Source organism: Apteryx mantelli, chromosome 12 (genome assembly GCF_036417845.1).
Source record: "Apteryx mantelli isolate bAptMan1 chromosome 12, bAptMan1.hap1, whole genome shotgun sequence".
Taxonomy (NCBI): domain Eukaryota; kingdom Metazoa; phylum Chordata; class Aves; order Apterygiformes; family Apterygidae; genus Apteryx; species Apteryx mantelli.
This window is the reverse complement of record NC_089989.1, coordinates 6,379,034-6,405,330: the sequence shown is the minus strand read 5'-3', so window position 1 is coordinate 6,405,330 and position 26,297 is coordinate 6,379,034. Positions and strand designations below refer to the sequence as shown.

Genomic DNA, 26,297 nt, shown 5'->3' with positions numbered 1-26,297 from the left:
GGCATCTATAAATGTTCAATACATAAACCTGAGGGCTAACAACAAGCTTGTGCACACTGAAATCACAGACCACATCCTAAAAGGAAGGATATTTCATCTGTCATTAATATACAGGGGTTGTAGATGCTTTATTCTCAAAAGATTTGACTCTTCACGACCAAGTCTCCTGTTATACCTCTAGGCCACTCTTCCTTTGCCAATCAAATGTTTTGAGCTTATCCAAGTCTCCAGTCCATTTGGCACTCCAGCTTCCTGCTCCATTTTAAAGCAAAAAGGTTTTACCTCTGCTGTTGGAAACGACCTGAGCTGTAGCACTGAGGAAGCGACCAGACTGGAGGGGTCCATTCTGCTCTCCGTCCTAACTAGTCATATACGAACACGATCATGCAGCCGCAGAGAACAAACAGCGCGAGCAAACAAGGCGGTGGGGTCTAAACGCAGCCTGGATCACGGCAGCTCCCCCGTAGGGCTGTACCGCCCGGGAGGACTTTCCGAGGGAAAGCAGCAGCCTCACCAAAGGGGAAGCAACGTGTACTCACTCCAGCCACCTCTATCTGCCTCTGCAAAAACCCAGCAATCCTACGGTCTCCCCAGTTCTGTGGAAAGCAGTTTCTCTGAACAGAAATCCTGATCAACCCAGGCACCACAGGCCACCCTGCCCAGCAAGGACACACGTCTGCTCTGACACAGGACTCAAGGGTGGAAGTGAACAACGGGGAGAGAAAATGGGGTCTGAAAGAGAGATGGAGAAAACCCCCAGCAAGTTCAGCGAAAAGGGGAAAATTCTCCAGTTGCCCTTCCAGATCCCTTCTTGTATTTATCTGGAATAATATGCTAAACACATTATGCATGTTAAATATGCAAATAACAATTTACCCCAGAATGGCCAGAGCTAGGGAGAGGAACAGAAAAGCAGGGGAAAAAAAAGTGATTTAGCAGCCTCCAGAAATCATGATTTAATTAACGGAAGCACTCCCAGCTCTCAGATCTTGAGGTTGCCACTTCCCCAGAGCTCAGCCCTCTGCGGAGATGGTTTTCTTGCCAGCCTTCTCACAATGCACAGACTGGGATCTTCCCCCACACCATAAGTGTCTACTCTTTTGAGATTAAACAGCTGTAAGGATGGTCCTTTTCCTTGGAACAACTTTTACATGGCTTGAAAAGAAGAAACATTTACATAGCCTTAAAATGTGGCAGGTGAAAACAGAGAGCAGGGAAATGCATGTCCTCTTGCTGAGGGAAGTAAGCGACAGTGGGACCCTGCAGCTTTCCAAAGAGACTTCTTAAAAAGACTACGGTTCCAGTAACTCTGCAGTGAACTGCCAGGCACTGACACTGAACAGCCACCTCTTTGACAGGTGGGAGTTTATTACTGCTCCTCTCACTTGCACTGTAGCAGTGTCCAAGCTGACAGGCGCACTGGGTTACACTTAGACAGACTAAGAGATAAGCAGGAACTGCGAAAAACAGAAAATGCACAGGTAAGGGAGAGGGCAAGCGGGTGACAGAGATGTTCCTTCCAGGGGCTGAGGGTCTTTCCCCCCCCCCTAAAATTTTTAAATTTAATGAAAGTAATTGAAAGAAATATTAACAGGAACCATAATTGCTGTAGATAGCCCTCACAGGCATCATGTTAAGTATCAGGACAAAATGTCAGTCCTGTCTCTGCACCTACAAGAAACTGTAAATCTTCTGTAGGTGAATCACAGGCTGAGGACCAACCCTTAATGCCTGTATAAGATTATGCAAGTCAGCAGGGAAAAGAAAGTATGTTAAGAATTGTGTGCAAAGACACGCAGCAGTCATACAACTGAAATTAATCACAAACATTGCAGCATACCAAATGTATGGCCACGGATGTGAGAAAGGGTGTGAGAAGAATAATTTCACTCTTTTTCTATAAGCTTACTAGGACCAGAGTCCCATTTCCAGTAGTTGTTACAGATTTGACCTGGAATCCCCAAAAGCATATTTATCTTTTGACTCATGAGAGCAAAAAAGGAAGATTACTATCATTTTTTCTCTAAAGCTGACCAGTATCCCGTAACGATGATGAGACATGTAGTGAATACACCCACAGCAGAATACTGCTATTAAGAATGGTCTCCATAGTTGTACAGTTTTCCTTACAGAATTACATTCAGCTCTTTTTAACTGACAGCAATTTCTGCCACATTTAGCTTGACCTCAGTTTTCTAAGTTGATTATCTAGATAACCTAATCTCCTAAAAATGCAGGTTAGCATTCTGGCACAAAGGAAATGATTATGTATATTGTGTTCATGTCAAAGGCAGGAGATAAACCAGACTTCTGTTCTGCCTGAGTTTTATGAACGAGGGGAGCATAAACATGTGGCTACACCATTAACACAGAAGCAAAATACAATGAAATGTAGAAAGTAAGATAATAATTATGAAGTTCAACAGACACTGTGTCTTAATTGGGCAGACAGAGTGTGCTTGTTAGTTTGGTTATCAGCAAAAGATATTTTTCCATCAGAGTATCTTGGATCTGAAGGTGGCCATGAGTTAACTTAAAAAGGCATTTTCCTATTTTTTTCAGATATTAAATGGAGTATTTTTAGTTGATGAATAGTTCATGAGCAGTAAGCTACAGCATGTTCTGAAAATGGATCATTGCTGACCACTCTCATCAACGGGATCCTGGGCTCTGTGAAGGTTTGTGAAGATCTCCATCATCAGGCAGTGATTAATGCTGGGAGGAGAGGGATGTACAACATCTCTCCTGAGCCCCCTGGGAAATCACTCAGATACAAATCCAGCATGAGCTATGTTATAGAGTCACTGGGGCAGACTTAGGAGAGGAGAATTTCCAATAATGGTTAGGTACAAAAAAAAAAAAAAAAAAAGTTTGGGAGAGGTGGGGGAAGGTAAAAAGACCCCCGAGTTTAATCTCTGCACATGGACCCTTTCCCCCTGTGCTCCAAGATCTGTCATGTTTGGCCACATGACACCATCAACCCACAGACAGCTCTGCACAGAAGTCCCAGAAATTTCCCTCTTCCAGGCCCTTTTCCCTTCAGCTTTCAGCAAATGACTTTGCCTTAGGTCATTATCACCATTTTCAAGTCAAATCAAGAGATACTGTTATCATCTTCATGTGACCACTTCCAAAATTCCTAGCAAACACAGCAGGGAGTAAATCATTACAGTTCTGCTGAAACAGAACAAACTTTTGCATACTTAGTTAAAGATTCTATTTCTAGAATCTGTTTATTATATACAAAACAGCAGTGTTAAGATCTCTATAAAATTTTTCAATTTCCTTTCAACTCTTAAATAAAAAATACAGAGTCTGAGATGCGTCCCTGAGGAGATGGGGTAAAGGTAATGTACAAAATCTCCCAGGCACACAACATCATTCCAGACAGCCAACCTCTCAAAACATTGAAGAATTACACCTGTTATGCTAAATGAACCACTAGTCTGGAAAACATGACTGATAGATCTCTGCACTGAATTACCTTGGGTAATTTATTCCATACCTGCATGGTTGGATAACTATGACTGATAGGCATTTGAGAGCCAGGGAAATGCAGCTGACTGTATAATAATGTCATATAAAAATCAAGAACAAGACTACAGTATTTTAAAGTTAATTGTTTAAGTCCAGTTCAACTGTTGGTAAAACCTTTATAGCAAAGAAGGACAATTAAGTGCTCATACTTACTGATGAATCGGGAACATGGTCCTCTTCTTGAGAAAAAGAGCTGTTAAAAGCTCTAAATGTTTCACTGTTCTGTTTGTGCTTTTCAATTGTTGCTTGAATGACCTGAGATAAAAAACCCAGCAAAGATAAGAAGAGTCACAAAAGCAGTCCTGGAAAATTTCTCTCATAGGAAACTGATTAGAATTATCATTTTAGTGAGCAAACCCTGACACTTGTATAAATGAAAGAGAAACTTAAAAACCTTAATAACTAAGAATGTTATTGTTAACTTAAAAACTAAGAATGATATCCGTCAGTGTTTCTGCAAGTCAGTCTGAAGAATATACTACGTAATCTCAAGACCTAGGACTTTTTCCCTTCTTCTCTGACTGACCTTGGGGACTGCAGAAAATGGGAATCTGCCCAAAGACTATGTGCACTCCATAGAGAGAGCAGATCAGTGGTAGGACCCCAACAGGAGCACTAGATTTCTCCATAAGCCGCTCTGCCAGACTGGACTACCTAGCTTCCTCACAGAGCCTCGTTCATTCGGAACCCCAAAAAGACGATTTTAAAAACAGACAGTGCTGACTGCATGGTGATTTCCACCCATATCATAATGTTTTTCTACTACCTGAATCCATTCCCTCTTCTCGTCTTCTGTCCTGTAAAAACAGAAGAAAAATACAGAAGACATTATTACTCTACTTTCAATATTTTCAGTAAATCTAATTATTGATATTTTCCATATCTTTGCATCTATCAAGATTTTAGCTTAGATATCCACTATTTTGTAAACATTTTAAATAATTATTGACCTTTATTACCAAACAAAATAAATTCCAAAAACATGTGAATTATCACCTCAATGGAATCTCTAAGCATTACTATCGACATCTTACACATCTAGCAAAGCAAAACAACATAGCACTTTAATACGTTCTGACTTAGGACCAATGAATTTTCTTACATATGTTAATTGACCATTTCTGCTACCCATCTCCTCCTGGTTTAAAGCTATGGCATACTAGCACTATCATATCCCCTAGATATAGATTTCTACATAATTATTGACAAACCTTGAAAAGCAGAACAAACACCATACCTGGCTTGCAGTTCCAGTGATCTCTTTTTTCCTGTTATTGAAAATGTATGAGCCACATTTTGCTTGGCAATTTCTTGGACCTGCAAAAAGAACAAGTCATCTTCTTGCCTGTCTCCATCTTCTTTCAATCGTTTTTAATGACCCACAAATACAACATTCATTCTTTGAAATATCTAGGTTGAAAGGATCTCAGACAAAACACAGTATGAAGGTTGAAATGACAAAGGATCCTTTCCATAACCATTTGTCTTGTGAGTAAAGCCCCAAATCCATACCACCAACTAGCCCCATGCAGCAGTAGGAGAATAAGCCAGTTCCTGTCCCTGATAGGTGACAAGGTAAGGCTTTCAGTCAGAGTATGTATACAACCACTATTTTTTACCCACTTTTGATTATCTCATAATGACAAACCTGAAAAACAGAGATCCAAAGCTGGATTTTATAATTTATATTACATTTTTGTATACACATATTTTTGGCTTCAGAGGGGATCTGAGATCGTTGATTAGGGAATCAAATTTAAGCATGAAAAGAGATGGGGGAAAAAAAAAAAGAGACACAAACCTGCAGTCCTGCAATGTCCATTTTCTCTCGAACACTGAACTTCTGGCCTATCAGCCTCAGTTTTGGCACACAGTATAGCACCATGCTATTAAACTGTAACAAGGGAAGATGATAAATTTAGGGGTTACGGTCAGGATGGAGCCTGCATTTTGACAGTTTAGGACTTTGGTGCATGTTACTCTAAAATGCAATTCTCCAGGAGAGATTTGAGGAGTAGGCTGAAATCACACGTCACTATGTGAGGGAAGGGGACAGACAGAAACACGTCGGCCAGTCCTCTCCTCCTTCTCCCCTCTCCCTCCCCCCAGTTGCTCTCTCTGGCACCAATTCAACAGCCTCGAAAGCAAATGAGACTCCTTCTCTCAACGTGCACGAGAGCTGGTCATCCTAACCAGCAACACGGGCCAGCGGGCAACGTGCCTCCGTGGGCGCTTTGCAGGAATGCCGCCTCCGAGGAGCCGGGCGGGAAGGTCCCCTTGGAGCTGGCAAGCCATCGGCGAGGAATAACACGGGAGGAGGAAGGAACTCCCCAAGGGAGAAGCATCAAGAGAAAACTGCTGCTCGGAGCAAGGAGCAGCAGGGCGCAGTGGGTGAAAGCTGCCAGTACCGAGATCAGGAAGACAGAGACGCACCACTTCACAGTGCAACTCTGGAAATAACAGAGCTACAAAAAAACTCACCAGGAATAAATACCTATCCTGCGCTGTGCCGTTTTTGGCTGAAAGTTTCTGAATATGTCCTTCTTTAATGAGTTCGTTGGCTGGGTTAACAATATCCTCTTCACCACCAAGTCGCTCATAGACTTCCAAAAGCTTGTGCATCTTTTCCTGCAAGTGCAAAAGCCCCAGCAATTTACTTTTTCCTTTTCAGCAAAGCATTGCTTCTACTTTATATAAAGTCCTGTAAACATTAACCCCTCCATGCAGTATTCAAACTGATAAAGGTGACTAGTTCATCCATTTGCAGCTGTTACATTAAGTACTGCAGCAGTTTTAACAAATCAAAAAAAGAAAGGTACTTAAATCTCGCTACTGAGTAATAGCATTTGGAAAGGTTTGGCTTCCAAACCACAAGCTGGGCTGATATGCTCCAAATGGCACTGTCAGCATATGGTGAGAAAGTGAGAGCAGATGTCTACGCAAGTACACTCAAAAATATGCCCCAAAACATCTGTAAATCACACCTGAATCTCTCTACAGATTAAGCTGGAATTTCAGGTCTTTATACACTTTGCATATTCTCATTTGACCTGAAATATTTCATTGTAGTTATACACCACCCCAATTCCTGTCCTAATCTCAATTAAAAAAAGATTACATTAAAAGATTAAAAAAAATAAAATAAAATAAACACATTGCAAAACAAAATGGAAGCGGGGGGAAAAAAAAAAGACTCAAAACAAGAAAGCAAATCATCTAAGCCCCCAAAGCCAGGAGAGTTTTTCCACCATGGGAAGAAAAGCCAGAGACTCAGAATTCGGGGGGGGGGGGGGGGGAAGTGAAATTATCAAGCTACTTTTTACGGAAGAAACTGGGATACTAAGTGCAGACAGCGGTCCTAAACTTGAGAGACGTCTATACATCTAGGAAAAGACACTGTGAAAGCCAGATTTGGAAGGAAGATTTATTTCTTCCGCTTCCACAGAAGGCAGAAGTCGCCAGCATTAATTCCAGCCTCCTCTAGCACTCCGAGGTTTTGCTGCCGCGCTTGCTTTTCTCTCGAGCTGGCTCGGTTCTCAGCCCCACGCACCGCTCACGCCGTAGCACCGCGCTGCGGGCAGACCGCACGCCGCCGCTGGTGTCTCTCCCCGCATCGCTCGGGAGCGAGCCCTGCCCGTACCGACCCCCCGGCGCCTCTGCTGGGGACGGGCACCTGGAAGGGGCTGCTGGCCGGGGAAACCAGGAGGCCAAACTCGAAATTCTTAACCACATACTTTTCCTTGGAGTCTCTGCTCAGGCAAAACCTATTAATTACAGAAGAATTCACTGCAATGAGGAGCCCTGATTAGGGACTTCAGGTTCTAATCAGCAATAAATAAGGGGTAGAAAATTACTCTAGCAGCCTTTTGTACCAGGTTTTAGAGCTGATATCATTATCTTTGTTAGCTCCACTTCCATCCTTTCTTCCACTGCATATTAACAGATAAACACCCATCACAGAAAGCAGCCGCTGGCCGCCTCCTACACCCGGTATCGGTGGAGATGCTGAACAAAGGTCCTAACAGTTGAGCTCCTATTTGTGGAGCTGTTAAGGCCTAACGACAGAAACACTTGCACTAAAACACGTTCTTCTCAAGAAAACGCACTGGATTCAAACAGAAACAGACAGTTTCAAAACTGGTTTTCACCACGACATTTGAAAACACACAGACGTCAGCTGGTTACTTCGCAATAACAGCAACAGGAAGCGGGGTCTCACGGCGTCCCCGCAGGGACTGGAAGCGTGATGGCATGGGCTGCCCGCCAGCCCACGAAGGGGAACCAAAACAACTTCCTCTCGTCTGGGACAGAGCGACGCACAGCACTGTTTCCAAATACCTGCGATCTAGAAGTGTTCAAAATACTAGGGTTCTTAAAAAAAAAAAAAATCCAAGAGGAAGCCCAATGGAAGGATGGAGGAAAAAAAGATACAAATAGACTGAAGCTAAGATGAAAATACACAGGTACATAAATTATATGCTAACATTCAGTATAAAAGCCCTCACCAAAAGAGGGAAAAAAAAGTCCAGACTTTGTGCTTTAAGGTGAAGCTTCCAAAGCCTCCACTGTCTCTGGCTGCCCAGCTTTTGAAGTTCAGGAAGTTTACCACAGCTACTGACACACACTAATATTTTTGTGCATTTAAACCAAACCAAAACAACGCTTAGTCCAGTAAGGACTTGCACTAAAAATAATGTGGAAATCTGCAAGGACCTTATGACTAAATCTAGTTAGAATACTTCCTAAATTTTTCAATGAAAAACAAATAATGATTTTATGAAGACCTCCTTTTTCAAACTATTGCATCCTTAAGAACAAGGAAAGGGAAATTTTGGCCCAACAAACCACGGTAACCACAAAAGGATCATTTATGATAAAACAGACCTAAGATATCCAGCTTACGTTTAAGCCCTGATATTTAAACCCTGTATTTGAAAATTCTCTCCAGTTTTACTTTAGTGAGACTATGGCAATGGAGAATAATTGGTTCTAGTGAGTATTTCAGATTACAGTCCCATTGCACAGTTTCTACTCACCATCTTTCGGATGGCTGCATTTGAATGGTTTGCTGCTGTAGAAATGAGCTCCAGCGATTCTGCAATAAAGGTAGCAACAGTTACATATAACATGTATACATAGCATTCTCTAGATTATATCAGTTAATAGCACAGTTTTTTTCATCTCCCTGATCAGTGTTTCTGCTGCAAGACAATTGTTGCAAAAGCAAGGACTACATTTTGTTCTTCTGCAAACTGAAAAGAACATTTATAAGCAGCTGCATATACAATCACTTCTGTATGTTTAGCTGGTCCACATGTACCTAACCATTTATCTTTCTCTCCTAAAAGTCTAGGCAAATCAAAGCACATATGAGACAAAAAATTTACCTTTTATGAATCAGCCTACTTCTTAAAGTTAATTTAGGTTTCACTTAAGTCTTCACATGCATGTTTGAAGAGTGTTTTCCCCAAACAGGGCTTGTGTGCTTACAGTACCATGAACTCTACTTAAAATTTTCCCAGCAGAATCACAAACTCCTATAAATCAATAAAAGTCTATTTCCCTTCTTTCTTTGTGTTAATAGATTCTAACCTGCATTCCTTGAAAGCCTATATATTTAAGGCAATTTTTATTTGCCTCCTCCAGCTACTGCAAGGATGACTTCCTGTATTTGTATTTGGGCATACAATGGATTAAATAAAAATTCCAGATGATTTTCAATACAACTTTCAATGTTTTGCCATTGTTTATTTGCCAATGCTGCCCTCATTCCCAGAGCTGACATATCAGCCCTTTTCTTCTCTGCTCCAAGAGGATCCCAAATCACTCTGTGCTGAACTGGCCAATACTTCAGTTAGACCAAATCTCTATTTCTACTACTGGCCCTACGTGAGGGTATCTGAACACCTAAAGGAAAAACTCTCCAAAATTTGATGGTGTTCATTAGACAGAGAGGAATTTATACGTACTTTCAGCATCCTTCCTGTCTGGAGACTCTTCTGGGAGTTTCTTTAAATAGTCCTTGAGGAGAAGCTCATAACGAGGAATCCGCTGCACCGGCTCGAGCATGTGATGCTGCAGGGTCAGGTTTCCGCACACCTCCTGTTTCTGTAACCGAGAGAAAACAAGCACAGCAGGGTTGGGGTTTGTTCCTCTCTTTGGTGTTAAACTGAAGGAAAAATAACCACTCCCGTACAGTCAGAGGAGCCTAACAAGTCTCCTCAAGCTATCAGAGCTGACAGGTTTCATGTGAACCTTCATCCCTGCATCTCAGCCATTTTCAGTAGATAACACAGCAATAGATTTTGTGTTTCTTCACATGCTCAGCAAAGTTCTTTCCACACACGGCTGTACACAGCATTTTTTTCCCCTTCCCAAAGACAAAATAAAATCAGAAATTGCCCAGGGATACATTGCTTGCTAGAACTTACTGCACAAGTAGCTGCTGCACTGATCACACACCACCTCTGAGGAAGCTGCTGCCTCAAATTCTCTCCTCTCACATGACCAAAAACTGGGGTAGGTTTGAGACGGACGACATTAAATATTACCCCCCAGAGGCACTGAATTGCCCCACTCAAAATGGTACTGAGTGTTGCAGTGCGCTGATTTTCATGGGATCTCTATGAGGTAAAGTGATATTTGGGGGGTGGGGGGGAGGGAACCCCGTGGGAATAACTTGTTTTAAAGCACGCAGAAGTTTGTTAGAGACATGCTCTGATTCCCGAATCCCACATCAGCATCTTAACCACAGACACTCACACTCTTCTCCATAATGTTATTTGCACTTGAGCTCACTAATGCCAAGCCTTGCTCTGTTGTAACGCAAGTAACTCCTCAACCAGCGCATTAACTTCCGCATCCTGTTCCCAAGGAAAGGCGCTTGTGTCAAGTATTCGCAGTGTTTGTCACAAGCATTACAGCCCAGGACACACTGCCGACTTGCCTGAGTCCAGGAGCAAGGCCGGGAGATAATGAGGTGAATGTCTGATAGAAAAATATTAGCCATCCTTCCAGCAATTCAGAGATGAAAATTTGTTTTTAAGAAGTATCTTGTCACGGTGTAACAGAGTGAACAAATATTTCTGTTTATAGTAGAGGAAGTGAATTTATTATCTTGCAGAGTTTTACAACAGAGCTTTTTCCAGAGAATACAACTGGGATGGAAAGAAGTGGAGATTCCAGGAAGAACTAAGAGATACACAGAACTGTACTGCTGCACACTTACTCTTGGTTTCTATTCCCAAACTCACTAACAATAATATTCTCCGTTATTTTTTCACGCTTGCAAGATGATGAACCTTAAAATTGAACAGCAATAAGCAAGAAGAGGAGGAAGTTCCTTCAAGATTCATGTCAGATGTATTAAGGTTTCTAGTGTATCCTCTACAGAAAAGTCAGCAATGACAAAATAAGTTGTCCCAACAGGAAAAGTTTCACGCTATGCAATTTCCAAAACTTTACAGACTTTACGCTGCAATTCAAATGACCTTCCTATAGCAGACAGAAATGTTTGTTCTGTGCTGTATTAATTCATGTGAGAATCTGAAACACAGAAATAAATATTAAAAAAAAGTCCTTAAGTGATGGCACAAGTAGAAAACTGACAAAAGAAAAGCCTGTAATAAACTCACCATCTATGAAGATTTGGTGGACGTGAACTAAACACAGGATATGCTTTAATATTAAAAGCATATGACCTTTATCTTCAAGGTCAGCTAAAGTAAATTTGAAAAATCACAGTCATTCATTTTAAGCGATGTGTTTTTTCTTTTCTAGTTTCTTGAATTTAGCATAATTAATAATTGTTGATGCCTTAACCTGTACAGCTATTCCATTAACTGCTTGGGTGGAATGTCACAATTAATGCAATAAAACACAACTGACAGCGCATTCCTGCAGGATCGCAACAGGCTTCACCGGGTATTTTGAAAAGCAAAGCTGAAGGTCAGGAGATTGGCCACATTAACATCACCCTCTGGATGTGCTACCAGGAGTCAAAGGGTCTTGTGCCAGGGACATAAAAGCCTGTGGCAGCTTCACTGAAATCCAAATGCAACTTCAAAATTGATTGAATATAAAATACAGACAGAACCACAAAATGAAGTTTAGTTGATGCTCCCCCACACCTTCTGATACACTACAAACTTTGCTTTGATTCTGCAAACACGGCCTACAGAAGTTCCCATAGGGAAAAAAAAAAAAAGGACAGATCTGGTACACAAAGTTAACTGGGGCTTTTGACAGCACAGAGACAGTCAGATGAATAGACATAAGTGTTTTGGGTCAAACCTTTGCCTCGTGCAGCTATGGTCATTGACACAAGCAGAAGGTGCTGTGATATTGCTGCTAAAATAGCCTGCAGTGAACTAATTACATACATTTAAATTGTTATCAGTAGGCTTCAGAATTGCATCTCCCAGATGCGTTGCCGTGTTAGTACTGCTTGTTAAAGTTTTGCACGCAAGACAGCAAAAATACTCATGATCTCAGACAGCTGCAGACTCGTTTTGCAGACTGAGAGCTAACACGAAGTGTTCATGTTGGGAGCTTGTTGGTGAAAAGAGACAGCAGAATTTCAGGGAACACAGATCTCTGGCCGTAGGGAAAACACAGGTACAACAAGCTGATTCATGCTTTAGAAACAAATGCATGTCAGAGGCTCGATGGCAACTCAAGACAGTGAATTCGCTCTGGAGCGCAGTTGCGCCTGTATCTCTCTTCCGAGCGGGGCCGGGAAGGCTCGGTGCTGACGTTCTCCAGGCGCTGCGGCGGCACAGGGCGAACCCAGGCACGGCAGATGTGCGCGGGGGCCACCGAGCTCTCCGCGAGCTGCGGAGCCACATGCCGTGGGGCCCAGGGCTCCCGGCTCTCGAATTCCCACCAGCAGATGCACTCCACTGTGCAGAGCCTCAGCAAGAACAGACTGGGTTTAGACAGAGAGAGGTTAAAAAAAGGCCACGTACAGCAAAAGTCTGGTAGGAAAGGAACTTTCCCAGTTCCTGCTCTCTCCTCTGTGCTCCTCCAAGAGAGAGCTTCTGTTGGATTTGCCCTGCCGGAAAGCCCTGACCCTCCACAGAGGCCTCTCCTCTCCGGCGTGCTGGGGATTACTTGATTCCTGACAGCTGGCTGAGCCCCGCAGTCCTCCCATTTTGGGCATGCAGCTGTGCTCCCTCCTCAGTTTAACCCTCTCCCCGCCGGCCCTCGCCTCCCAAAGGGCAGCACGTGCTTTCCCAGCACCTGCAGCAGGATGCTTGGGAGCAACTGGAGCCAGCTCCATCCCCCCTTCCACTGGCCCATGGCCCGCAGAGAAGGGAGGGAGGGAGGGAGGCTGCGCACAGGCTCCAGCATAAGCAGCGCTCTCCCTCCTCCCCCGCAGCTCTTCCTGTAATGAGGGCGAACGCATGAAAACCCAAGCTGAGTGTCCTCGGGCAGAGCTGGGATCCTCAGGAGCTCTGTGCCTCTGCACGAGCCTCAGGAGAGGAACAGACCAACAACAGGCGCATGAAACCAAAGAGCTCCTCCAGCAGATGCTGCAAATGAAATGCCCATGGTCCAACATACCAACCTCAAGATGAATTTATTAAAAAAAAAAAAAAAAGGCACTTAAAATCAGTAATGAGGAAGAGAAATTAAAAAGTTTACAAATGGATACGTTCAGTGCCAGAGCACCAGTGAAGGGAGAGGGGATCCTGCACAAGGGAGGATCAGCAAGGCAAGACAAGGTGGTTCACTGGTGAGAGTCAGCAGTGCCTTGGCAGGACTGTGCCGCATGCACCAGTTTTTCTTTCTTCTGCTGTATAAATATCAACAGAAAACACAGCGTAAAGTGAAGCTATCCCTTACTCTTCCGCAAGGAGAGACCTCGCTCTGTTTTTTTCTCATAGCAAGAAGACAAACAGTGAGTGCCTCAATAATTTCTGGATAAATGGAATACAGCCAAAATTAGGGTAAACTGTATTGTTATGGCTAAGTTCCTCTCATTCTGTAACTTCTGATTCTCCTCTTAAATACACGAGTGGGAGAAAAAGCTACCTATGTGAGAATCTGTGTCACAAAGCAAAAGAGAAGAAAGGACTGCCATGAAATTTTGTATTTTAGTATTAGAGGAGTATTATCTTGTAGTTAAACACTATGAAGGGCACTGGAAGCAAAATAAAACACAAATAAATAAATGAAGATCTCAGAGCCATATTAAGCCAATTAAAAACATACCTGTATATTCTGAACAACGTCTTTGAAGGGCGATGACCTCTGCATACATGTGTTCACCATGTCCATTGCTCTGTCAAAGTTCTTTACGTATTCTCCATACATCTTCAGAAAAGGAGCCAGTTTTTGCAGAATATCTCCTAGCCGTGGGTTCACGTTCCTGTTGAAGGGAGACAGGTAAATACAGAAATCTGTGGAAATCGACACTATTTTAAGAGAGAAAACACAAATGTTGCACTTTCACAACTTTTCTCTCCCACACACAAGCACTCACACACACATGCAATCAAGATACTTTAGGCTAAGTTTAGTTTAAAGTAATCTATACATACAGTGATCTAGATGAAAACTTAAACATTTATCTAGAAATACACTCTTAAGTCAAGATCAGACTCAAACTGACTATGCACTGTTAAAGAAGCATCTGTGTCTCTGTTCACTACAAAACACATTGTGGGAAACAGCCTGCTTTTTAAAATGATATTTTCTACCGTAGCAAAACACTGGAAGATGTTTTAATGCAAAGAAAACACTCAGTTAATCCAGGTATCCCACGGGGCCAGATACATATTTGCTTCGAGGCTCTCACGGCCGGAAGCAGAGGTAGCTGGCTACCCCCGTCTCGCTGAAATCCACGGTGAGGCAGAGAGCCAGCCCTCCGATAATGCCGGTTACCCCAGGACCCCCGACCTCAGGGGGTCCCCGCGGCATCAGAGGGCTGCAGTCTGGTGTCGCCCACCACGACACCCCTCGCTGCCCTGAGCCGGGCGCCGTGCTGGGCTCTCTCCAGAAGACCTCTGGGGTGATCCCGGGCTGGCTTTGGCCTCATGTCACTTGGTAGCATCAGGAAATTCAGACAGACCTGGAGACCCAAGAGGCCTCCACCAGTAAATGTCACCTACTTGGCCAAAGTTCGGATTCACAGGCAAGCAAACAGCCCTTGCCTTTGTCTGGGGGTTTGAGTTCTTATTTAACTTGCACATGGCAGGAAGCGATCACAACAAGCTACTGGCCTCAAAACACAAGGATATTGGAACAGGGCTGAAGTAGGTACTGGGAAGTTTTAGCACTGTTACTGCTCTGGGTAAGTGTGGCAACACAGTAACTTTGCACCTCAGTTCCCTTTTCATCACAACTTCCCCTATACCATTGAAGAGCAGCGTAAAGCTTAAATTTGTGCTGTAATTTATGTGGGGATTTTCAGAGGATTCCTACGAGGGTTAGGTGGGTTAATGACAGTGAGTTGCACGTCTAAGCCTCTCACGTCTCAGTCCCCTTGGCAGTGCCAGCCCAAGGTCTCTATCCGTTTTTTCCTCAGCATGGTATTTTTCTCCCACAGAACTTGTGACGTGTAGCCTGTTTACACTAGATCCCTTTAGCCATTTAACAACCTCATGCAGTCTTCTTATTTCCACTCTCTCTACTCTTCTTCCCCGTTTATTACGGCTGTCCCCATAGATTCAAGTCAGGTTCAAAGATGCTGAGACTTTTATTTACTCCTTCTGGTCACTGATGACCGATGTGAAGAAGACTGGACTCAGCCAAGAGAGATGTGAACTCTGATCTTGCCTTCATCATTTAGGGTAGCTGGGAAGGTTAACTTTGTTGACTTTAGAGCTTAGCATAAAATGAGGTGCTGTGTCAGCACTATCAGCACTTTCCACTGCAGCACAGTCTTTGCAGCCAATATGTCACCTCAACTCACATTTCCTAGGTCTACCTTGCAGCTAGCTTTTCTGTCTAGCATTGCACTTCCTCCTTATTTACAGCTTATTAGAGTTTCTAAATTTTAACTGGTGTATAACTATTATTACTCATTGAAGAAAAACATCTATTTTCTTAATGAATATTAATGCATGTACACTGTAACCAACAATATTTATTATCTTGAAGGACAATCAATTCTAGGGTAAAAACCTGTTTAATGTTGTGGTGTTAAACAGCAACAGAAGTAGCTGCATAATAGACATAAGCAGATTTATAGATATAAAGTCATTGCTGTTATATGTCTCCATTTTCCAATGGTTGACTGCTATAATGCTAATTTTAATATTAAATTTAATTTAATATAACCACAACTAAATTCATTAAAGAAAATATAAAACAGAGTCTCTTATGAAGTCTCCTATATGGTACACATATTCTAAACTATGCTACGATGGTGCATTTTCCTTCTCTGAGAAATAATTATATTTTTAATACTTCACAGAACTATCTATGGGGCCCAAAATAAGCAGTTTGCGTCCTTCATAAAACTGCAATTCTAGGAGAGTGGAAATACAGTCAGAAGACCAGTTCTTGCAATATTTTGAACTGAAAAAAATTTCTCACAATGTACATAGAAAATGAATATTCACATTGATTCTTGCATTCAGGAACGCTTAAGAGATTCCATGCTAATGTTTAAAATAACAAGGGAACTGTACAACACAATTAACAGCTATGTTACAAGACTAGACTTTTTGGTTGCTAGAGTTTCTTAAAAACAGATTTTAAAAATAATTGTAATGACAATTACCCACCATTCTTGTGTAATTCTTGTTTTGAGCTCAGGAAGAAGAAATTGTCCATGGAAACAATAGATGGAAGAAATATTTGAAAAGATGCCCGTTATCACTTCAGATGAAATACCTGCTTCTGACAACTTCGTGCAAAAAACCTGCATGAGACAACAAGGCAGTAACTTAACATATATTAAAAAAAAAAAAAAAAGCTAAACACACTGGCTTTAGATTGCAATATTTCAAAGCTGACTGCATAAGAACAAGGCTACAATTTTCAGCTTCAGGTTCTCAGTCCTTGGGGATCACCAAACTGAACACCTGTAGGAGCTTCACAAAACATAAGTTCCTTGTCAAGTAGATTTAGGTTTACAACTTACAGGCCTACTTCTCCATTAGAAAAAACTGAGGGGTCTGTAAGTCAAAAAAGATTGAAACTACTGAAGAAATGAGACGTCTTGTATTTGGAAGTGTAAGTTGCATAGATCAATCAGTCCCTGACAAGTATTTACTCATATTTACATGAAGCAAAATAAACCATTTGATTATTTCATTTCTCTACGGGAAAAATTACACTGTACTGAACAAAAGTGAAAGACACTCCCTAGATTTCTAAGTTCCTGAGACACACTCTGCTCATCCAAAGCAAACACTGGAAAATCTTCTGTAGAGGTCCTGGTGTTGGAATGTAAAGGGCTCCATGAAAGTCACAGCTTCTAACAAGATTTCTTTTTTTAAAAGCACTTGTATAACCATGTGACTCATCCTCTTTTTTACGTCATTTCTGCACAGTCATGTTTTTCTTTAAGATAATTATAGGTATGCCTGAACTGTGTAGACTCACCTCAATGTTTTATGTGGAAGAAAATTCAGGTTCATCACACCACTTTTACTTTATCCCCATGTATAAATATGATGGACAACAATTAAAGAATGCGAGGAAAAAAAATCCACCGTGAGCAATGGCCTGATCCTTGTGTCCTGATCCTAGTAAAACCCACCAAACCTATTACACTCTACAGAAGAGTCACAGGTTTCACTATTTATCAGTGCCCCTGGTGCCCCATGATTTCCTTTCCACGTATGCTCAGGGGAGGAATTGAACACTTACAGTGTCTTTATCTTGGGTTGCTGCTTTCCCATTCCTCCTTCCCATGTCCTATCCTCAGGCTCCAGCTCAGGGAACCTGCTTGCTAAAAGGTTGCCTCCGGGACCCTTGGCATGCAACTGCTCCTAGCCCTGGCAAGCAAACTGCACCTCCCACCAACAAATCATGTTTTCACTCCTGCTTCTCTAACACAGGCACTCATCTGGTTTAGTATTTGGTTGCCTTAATTCAGACCAAACACAAGGGATCCTTGGTGGCCCATGTCGTCAAGCAGTGCTGACGTCAGAACTCCAAGTGCCAGCCAAAACAGGAATCCTGGGTGTTGACAAGAAAGGGAATTGGGCTCTCAACTAGGGGATGAACAGAAGACACTGTTGTTGCTCACAGAAAGCGAAGCATAGTTTATTCAAAATTGAGTTACCTGGTCCAATAGATGGAGTCTTTTAACATATGCTTCTTCTGTATGGAGCAGTTCATTCGCAATGTTGAATAGCTTTTGGGGCTCTGTACACTGAAAAAAAAAAAAAAAGTTACAAATAACACAATTCATCTGTACCTACAAATCTAACTTTTGTCAACCATTCCCTTTTCCATTTTCTCAGGGACCAAATTCCCTGCCAATACAGAAGCCTGAAGTGAATGAAGTTAATGCATGTCAAGATCTACTCCATGTTTCTTTCCAAAGGATCTGCTTGCTCCAGAGACATTTTTAAAGCTATATTCTAAAAGACCAATGACTAATGCAGTTAATGGCTGGCCAGGATGTCATTTTAATTCTTTATGGTTTTCTATGAAGAACCAGAAACATCCTCCAAATCTGGAAATACACCCAGCCTATTTATTTGGTAACTAAGGCACTAGACTACAAATCAACTGCTCTCCGTTTTTAGTTCAAGTCTTATGACTACAAAACCAACAGAAACTAGAAAAGATCGCTTTGGTCATGTACTTCACTCCATGGCCAGTATGGCATTGCTACCAGTGGTATATATCTAAGTATTTTGTGCAGTTTTAAACTCCCACCAATTCCCTGGAAAGAATTTTCAGCAATGTAACTGAAATCACCTAGTGAAATCTTTCATTATATTCATTAAAAAAATAAATAAATAAAAAAGACTAAAGCAAAAACTTGAAGGCAGTTGCGAAGTCTCAACTTTATTCACTTTTTAGCCAAAAGCTATATAGATTCTCAGATCTAAGTGCTTAAAAATACTTGAATTAGTATGATACAGGCTTTAGTTTTTTGACAAACTCTACATATCTTTGTAAAGGTCTAGACTTTAAACTCCATGCTTACAATCAAACCAAAATTAGGTTCCAGAACTGAGTGCTGGTTGGTTGTTTTTTAGGAACAGAAACATCTGAAAAGGGCATCAAGGATGATCAAATGTATGGAAATTTTACTGGGCTGGGTCTGGAAAAAAGACAATTGAGAGGAAGATAAGAGAACTATAAATGCTTAATGGAACAGAGTATCAACTGAGCAATTATTCACTGTCTCCTCCATGGAAAAACTAAAGAGCATGAACTAAAATTATCACGGTCCTCCTTCAAGACCAGGAGATACTTCCTTATGCAACACGTTACTGAGCTGTGGAACCCTTAAACACATGACCCAGCAGACAGTGAACAGTTCCCACTGGTTCCAAAAAAAAAAAAAAAAAAAGCTACTGGACAAATTCACGGAATAAAAGTCCAACTGAAGACTATCAAATGCAAACACACCCCTTCTGGTTCAGGAGGCACCTGAGGCCCTCATCACCAGTAGTGATGAGTACCCACAGCACCAGTCTCCACGTGCTTGCTAATATTGGTGGCAGGCATTTCTACAGACACACACTGCCGGCCACCACCAGAGACAGCCTGGACAAGAGGAGGTGCTTGGGCAGCGGGAGGCGAAAGCACAGGCATGCTGTAACGCACACAAGGAAGGGCTCCGAGTTACTCACACACATTGCTGGATTTCAAATTAACTGTAACCACCAAGGGCGAAAAACCTGGGTAGTTCAATGAAAAAAAAAATCTATTCCATTTATAGTGGTAATTAAAAAAGACAGAATATTAGAAAGGAAAGGAAATTCTAGTGAAAATACAGAACGCTAATAATACAAATGGGTGTTTCACCCTCCCTAGGCAAACATTCTGTTCTCATTACCCAGCCTGAAAAATATATGATGGATTTCAAAAAGAGATTGGAGAAAAAAAAAAAAAGATGAAAATAATTATGTGTGGAACAATTTCCATAAAAGAAGAGGTTAATAAGATTGGGCAATTTTAAGAGAAGATAAATAAGAGTGGACATAACTAATGCACACAATGTATTTCATTGTTAGAAAAGGTCATTAAATGTTCTCATTAAGCTTCAAGGTCATCTTGTTTTGATTATAAACAACACTGGAAGTAAACAAATTTAAATAAAAAAAATACAATCAGACAAACAGCAATACAACTGAAAGACCTCAAAGAAGTTTAAAAGCCAGCCATGCACTCAAATAAACCAGAACCACAGCTACCTTGCATAAAGGTACCACAGTTACCTTAGCATAAGGTATCTGGATTCGGTGATGTAAGTATTAACTGAAGAAAGGCAAATGGCTTTTCCTGGATTTGAAAAGGTGCTAGTCTTCTTTTCTTTAAAGCAATTCCTCTCTTTTTCTGCATGAGCTTGGAGGCAGACAACCACTCCATGAAGAAACTTTTGACACGTACTCTACCTACCCCTGTTATTATTTCAAGCAAACTCAATTTTTCTTTTAAGTTATTTTAACATCCTGCTCCATTCATCCATATGATACATATGGAGAGAAAAATCACTGCACAATAATGCTATGAACTTGTTATAGGGAAAAACCAACATATTACAGCTTACAACGAAATACACTGCCGGCTATTCAAATTTCAGTAACTGCAAGGCTCTCTCACTGAGAAAGAATTTATTTGCCAACTTTGTTGAGCGCAGAAAGGAGCGTCTGAACGCGAAGCACTGACGTAACCAGACCGGCATGCCAGCTGCCAAGAACATCCTTTGATTTGTTTGAATCCACAATTTGAAAAAGAATTATTTTCAACCAAATACATTTGCTCTGAAAAGTAAACTTTTACGTAGCACAGGCACTTTTTAACCTCCTGACCCTCACCATCTGCAACTCAGTTTATATTTCCAAAAATCTTGCTGACATCTGCTTAAATAGCAAACAACGGCTGAACAGAATTTTAGCTCGAGTTGACGTAACGTTTTAAGGACAGACTATGTTTTCAGCTGCCGTTTTTGCCGGTGACAGAGATAAGCATGTTTTTCAAACCTATCTGCAGCACGTTCACCCTTCAATTGACACAAGACTTCAGAGGAAGCATTTGATACGACAGATCAAGTGTTACAGACAGTCCAGTTCTTCTGGCTTTCTGCATTTCGCCCCATGGAAGGACGGATTTAACAAAGCCTGAGCTGTATTCCAGTTTACTGTGGGCAAGACATTTCATGGTTTATGTTCATAAAGGAAAATAAAAAAAAAAAAAAAAGCAAATTCAAATGTGGGTTATATCCCTTATGTAACAGTGTTATATAAGTCCCTGCTCCGGTTTGCTCGCATAACTGCATCACCCGACCTCACCCCGATGCAGTAAGCAGGCTTCGGTCTAACATTTTGAAACAAGAGTAGATGGGAAAACCCAAGTACCAGGAGCACATGCCGCCAGGTAACTCTGCCATCAGCGTCGCTCGGAGGTGAGAAAACAGGACAACGACTCGAAAAGGTGCCGTCGGCCCCGCGCCGGCACGGCAGCGCCCCGACCGCCTGCTCCCGCCACTCCCGAACGCTCCGAGAGGCCGCAGGGGCGAGCGGAGCGGGATTCTCCCCGACGCCCCCGCCGGAGTTGCCAGGCTGCCGCCGGTAACGCGGAGAAGCAGCGCGCCCGCCCTCGGGAAGGCTGGGACGAAAGCCGATAAGCCGATGCCCAGCAGCGAGCGCTGCCGACGCGGGAGCGGGAACGAGGCCCCCGCAATGAGAACTAAACCTGCAGCTGACTTTTAGCAGTTCAAAACAGGTAAGTATCTGAGGCCGACACCATGCTTACGATTGCTCAAAACATACACCCCAGTTCTGAGGCCTCTATCCAAGGAGATTACTTATTTTGTTAACATTAAAGACAAAACACAATGTTAAGCTTAGAGCTTAACTGCAAACTACATGGGAACCAAATTATTGCTGCTGGGCACCAGTGAAACATAGCTGACTACTAGCAAATATAAAAATACTGATATCCTGAAGAAGCAGCACACACATCATTTACGAGACACGTAAATAACACTGAGACGGGAAATATTTACTCTTCCGCCTCACACAGATTTTAAGCTGCTTTATTCTTTGCAAATATCCTTAACCTCAGTATATACTTAACCTCTGCTTTGCCAAAGCTTCTTGCTGAGTGACTGCTCAACACACCTACAGCATACTACCGCTACCCTCCACCGTCGCGCACCACACCGTAACACCACCTCACAGTCTTTCCAAAACCCTTCAGCTGGCTCAGCGAGAAGAAAGAGAAGCGGCAGGCGTTCGCTGGGCGGCACAGGAAGCTTTCCACGGCGTTCCGCGTAGCCGTGGCACCACGCTCTTTCGCCACCTGGCCCAAGCTCCAACAGTTTGGACCTACCAAACACGTGCCTGTGACCGTCCACAAAACAAGAAACCCGGAACGGTCCCCCTCTCCCCAAAAACTAAAAACGAGGGAACGCCAGCCAGAGCACCGCGGAGCCGCCGTCCCGCAGAGCGGCTCCGCGCTGCCTCCTCGGCCCGGGCGGCTGCTCCCTGCGCCCGGCCAGTGCGTGGGGACGCCGCAGGCACCCGCGCGTCCTCCGGGTACTCACCATGCGAAGGCATGAAAAGCAAATTCAAAGTAAAAATTAAAGGTAAAATGGAAACTCGGAGGAAAAATTGGGCAATATGCTGCAGCAGCTATTTTTCTCATAATTGGTATTGCGCAAGCACATTCAGTATCTCTACTTTATTACAAAAGGTTTTCATCAACTCTCATGAGAAAACTGCTAGGATGTGGCTCAGGTTAAAATCATATGCTAAAAATCATGCTTTAAAAACGCAACGAAATACCACCAGTCACTGCTACAAAGAGCACAGAAGGTCCCAGAAAGATTATAGAAAAACTTCCTACTCAAAAATGCTGAAAGCAATACGAGAAAGTTATCCTGTGTTACAGGATATCTTCTCTGTATACCAGCATCTCATTTTCCTTAGGGTAGCCAAAAAAAATTGATGATGGGATAACATATATGATTTTTCTGAACCGGCATTATGATAAAACACTGACCCAAGCAATTCTGCGTCCTAGGTAAGCTGCATGGATTTCTCTCTGGCTTTTATATATCACTGAATTAGGAAATAAAACAAAAAAAACACAAATAAGCAAAAACTTCTTTTCATAACCTGCTGTAAAAACCCACTGACAGAACAAATCAAGATGCTTCCACGGATTGTGAAAAGACTGATTATTTTGGCAATGCTCCCTAGTGTCAAATCAGGAAGTAGAAATAATAATTTCACTTCCTCTTTAAGGCCAACTATTTTTACTTTTTTTTTTTTTTTTTTTTTAAAGAATATACACAGAGATAATCTTACCCAAAGGTCTGACTTGGAGGACTACAGGTCAAATTTTCCAACACAAACTGCACAATGAAATTAGAAGTGAAACTCCAGTTCAGTATAGGCAGAATGGGAATACATCAGGGACTGTATGAGGCCCACATGGGATGTCATTATTACTATTATTTCACACAGCAGGTTCTCAGGAAGCAGGATGGATGGAGAAAGGCGGTTTTTGTGATTATTAATAAGCGTGCATTTCTCTCAGTGAAAAATATTTAAACAAAAGGATAGGAAGAAGCATTAGCCACCTGAGAAGCCGCACTCCGGTGCTGCCAGGCAGGCACTCAGCAGCAGCCTGGGACAGCAGGCTGCGGAGTGCGACAGCCCCTCCGTCCCACTCCCGCGTCATTCCTTCCTTCGCAGCCATCAAGGCTAACGTGCCTCTGTTCTTGGAGCTACTGACATTTCCTGGGACATTATCAAAACTAATAAGCTCCCCTTGTTCATTTTCATTTTGACAAAAGATAACTAGAAATCCCAGTAAGTCACTTCTGCGATTTTAAAACATATTCCAATAATTGTGTGCTAACAGCGAGATCTGTTAGACTGTGCCGCAGACTCCCAAAGGAAGCCAGGCCACACTGTCGAGCTAAACCGAGACTAAATAAAACAGTACGAGTCACACATCAGGCGACATTACTTCATCAGCCATGGGATGTGTGAAAGCTCAGGTGGCGGATGGAAGCTGAAAACTAGAGAAGAAAAAAGGCAAATTTGAATGTTTTCTACTCATGTTTATTCATGAACTTCGCTTAACTTGATATCCTAGGAGTTACTCAGCCATCATTAAATCATTCTGCAGCTGTACGTGTTATGCATTCTCCTCTAGCTGTAGCAAAGCTTTCTGGAAACCCCAGCACTATTACAGTGCTATTTGCCCCTGCCGCGCAGCTGCAAACCCTGGTGCTAGAGGCAGGCAGGGGGAGCAGGGAGAGCGAGCCGGGACCCTGACGCAAGCCCTTCTGCGGGGGACGTTTCGAGAGGAGGAAGGGGTCTCCGTCCCTCGCGCCCGCAGCTGGGGCTGCCTGAACGCTCCTTAGCTCCTTCCAGCGGGGCAGGCACCTTGCTTGCCGGGAAGTAATCGCTTTCGTCAAGGGTGACGTGAACTTCCAGCCTCAGAGTGACCAACGAACAAGTCAACTCCAAACCGCACCGGCTCTCCTCGCTGGCAGCCGCAGCCCTTCGCTTTTACTGACTCACTCCACAGCACCCAAAACGTGCAAGGCAGCCGAAGGGGAGAGCGGGAGGACGAGGGGACACGCAACACGCACCGGAGCTTTACGTGACCGTGTCAGCACGCGCCTGTCCCCAGAAGAGGGCACAGTTTTTGCACGGCAGAAGAGGCAGGGAAGCTCTCTACGAGCCGTTCCCCTCCACGTGGCTGCAACAACAAGTTGACTTAACGGAGCTCGATCATTACCAAACCTGCGTTTTTGAAGGTGGAATCAACATCACCTGGGAGAAGCTGAAGCGCATCCACAAGAACGTCAACCTGCCCCCCTGTACTCACCCGTTTAGATTAAGAGGCCCAACGGGAAGGAGAGTAACTTCAAAAGACTTCTCACAGGAAGACAAATAACTTCTTCCTCTAGAGATCTCTCTCTCTTATAGATTCCTCACGCACGCTACACAAAAGTATTGTCTCTGTAACTCTGTTTTATCTGTATTATTTCATAGTATATAAATATTTAACCCAAGAAACAAGACTTACACACAGCTATCCAGACTCCAATATCTTAGAAAATGTTGGTATTTGGCAGTAAAGCACATCTTAATCATACAGTAAAGTCATCCACTTAGGGTAGCCACAGTTGGTTTGATACTGCACTCTTAACCAATAGCAAATTTAATTACCAGATTCAAGATTTTAGAATTTAGTGCATTATTTTCTTGCTGGCATGTTACCACCAATAAATGAATTTTTAATAATATTTCTGTTTCATGCATGCAACATGCATATATTTTATGTATATAAAATATTTAAAGTATTTCACTGTGTGTATATGTATATATGCAGCTATCCACACAGTTCCTGTGGCCTTAGGAAACAGGAACAGCAGCGGACTCGAAGCCTCGCACTGCGAAAGTCATGCTGCCACTGGGAACGTAAACAAGCTTTCACCCAGACTACTGACGAGATACCAGATGTTAACAGAGGTAATAGAGGGCAAGTGTTAACAGATGCTAATAGATGGATGTCAACAGGAGCAACTGAGATGCCTCACTGTCGCAAGGAGCTTTCCTGAAATTCCCCACACTGACTTCCTGCACAGAACACAAAACGCATACAGGTCTCCTCGGCCAGTGCAGAACCGCGCTCCTGCTGGATCTCTGACTCATTCCCACAGATTTACTCCTGTGCAAGCCCAAGGTCATCTGCACGGTGGCTTTCCCTGCCCAGCTGAAGGCAGTCATGTCTAATGTACTTGGTGCAGACTTTGAAGAGTCCTCACCAGCCCTTGGAGAGGTCAAAGTCCAGTTTCTCCACCAGCTGCCAGGAGCTGCTGCAGCTCACAGGGAGGCAAATCCCATCACGCCCCCTCCATCTACAGGCTTGGTACATATGCACAGAAAGCAGCCCGGTTTGGCCACACAGACCGGGTTCACGTGGCCCTTATTGTTTCCCCGTCTGGTAGATGTTTAATCGTCCAGTCTGCTCCAGACCCAGTCCCAAAAGGTGGCACTGCTGGGCTACGGGCACCCTGATCGATGCATGTCCCTGCCCGAGTAACGGCGGCTACCTCACAAGAGCCAAAGCTCTCCTAGAGACTGTGAAATCTGTGCGGAGTTTCTAGAGGTCTTAGATCCTCTAGGATGAAAAACACTAGCCACAAAAATATAAATTATTGTAATTATGATTGAAATTTTTGTTACGCTGTAGAGTGGGTTGGGTATTCATTCATCACAGAGTTTGGAAATATGACCAACTTCCACTCTGACAAGGAGGGTTTGCCAGAACAACCTTTCAAGTTTTGCTTTGATGGCAGCTATTATTCTGATGTTAATGGTGTCAGTGACACCAAAATCAGTGTTTCTGTCCTTCCCTCTGACTAAACTCATACTTTTAACTGACAGGTCTGAGAGTAGCTGGCCAGGTCTCTGACACTTGGATTTATAAACACATAATAAACACGTTCTGTGCCCATTATACCAAGATTCGGGTGGGGAGCTACACTTGCCTCTTGTACATTGAGACAGTGAATAAAGTTCCTGGATATGAGGGAGCTGAGTCTCCTTTCACCCAAATTGGTATTATAATTACGCAATTCCGTGTTTTTT

At 42.8% G+C, this 26,297-nt stretch overlaps 1 protein-coding gene across 2 annotated transcripts in view; it reads right to left on the bottom strand.

Annotated features, from left to right (window-relative positions):
* Positions 1 to 26,297, bottom strand: part of FGD3 (FYVE, RhoGEF and PH domain containing 3) — a 115,710-nt gene that overhangs the window by 21,415 nt on the left and 67,998 nt on the right. The window contains exons 5-14 of one of the 2 annotated variants that reach the window (XM_067303779.1): positions 17,780 to 17,869; positions 16,272 to 16,408; positions 13,753 to 13,909; positions 9,507 to 9,645; positions 8,574 to 8,632; positions 6,019 to 6,165; positions 5,339 to 5,431; positions 4,775 to 4,854; positions 4,304 to 4,334; positions 3,691 to 3,792 (exon numbers count right to left, since the gene is read on the bottom strand). In XM_067303779.1, the coding sequence (XP_067159880.1) occupies positions 3,691 to 3,792; positions 4,304 to 4,334; positions 4,775 to 4,854; positions 5,339 to 5,431; positions 6,019 to 6,165; positions 8,574 to 8,632; positions 9,507 to 9,645; positions 13,753 to 13,909; positions 16,272 to 16,408; positions 17,780 to 17,869 (1,035 nt within the window). The remainder of the gene's footprint in view (positions 1 to 3,690; positions 3,793 to 4,303; positions 4,335 to 4,774; positions 4,855 to 5,338; positions 5,432 to 6,018; positions 6,166 to 8,573; positions 8,633 to 9,506; positions 9,646 to 13,752; positions 13,910 to 16,271; positions 16,409 to 17,779; positions 17,870 to 26,297) is intronic. The other variant, XM_067303780.1, reaches the window with a different exon arrangement.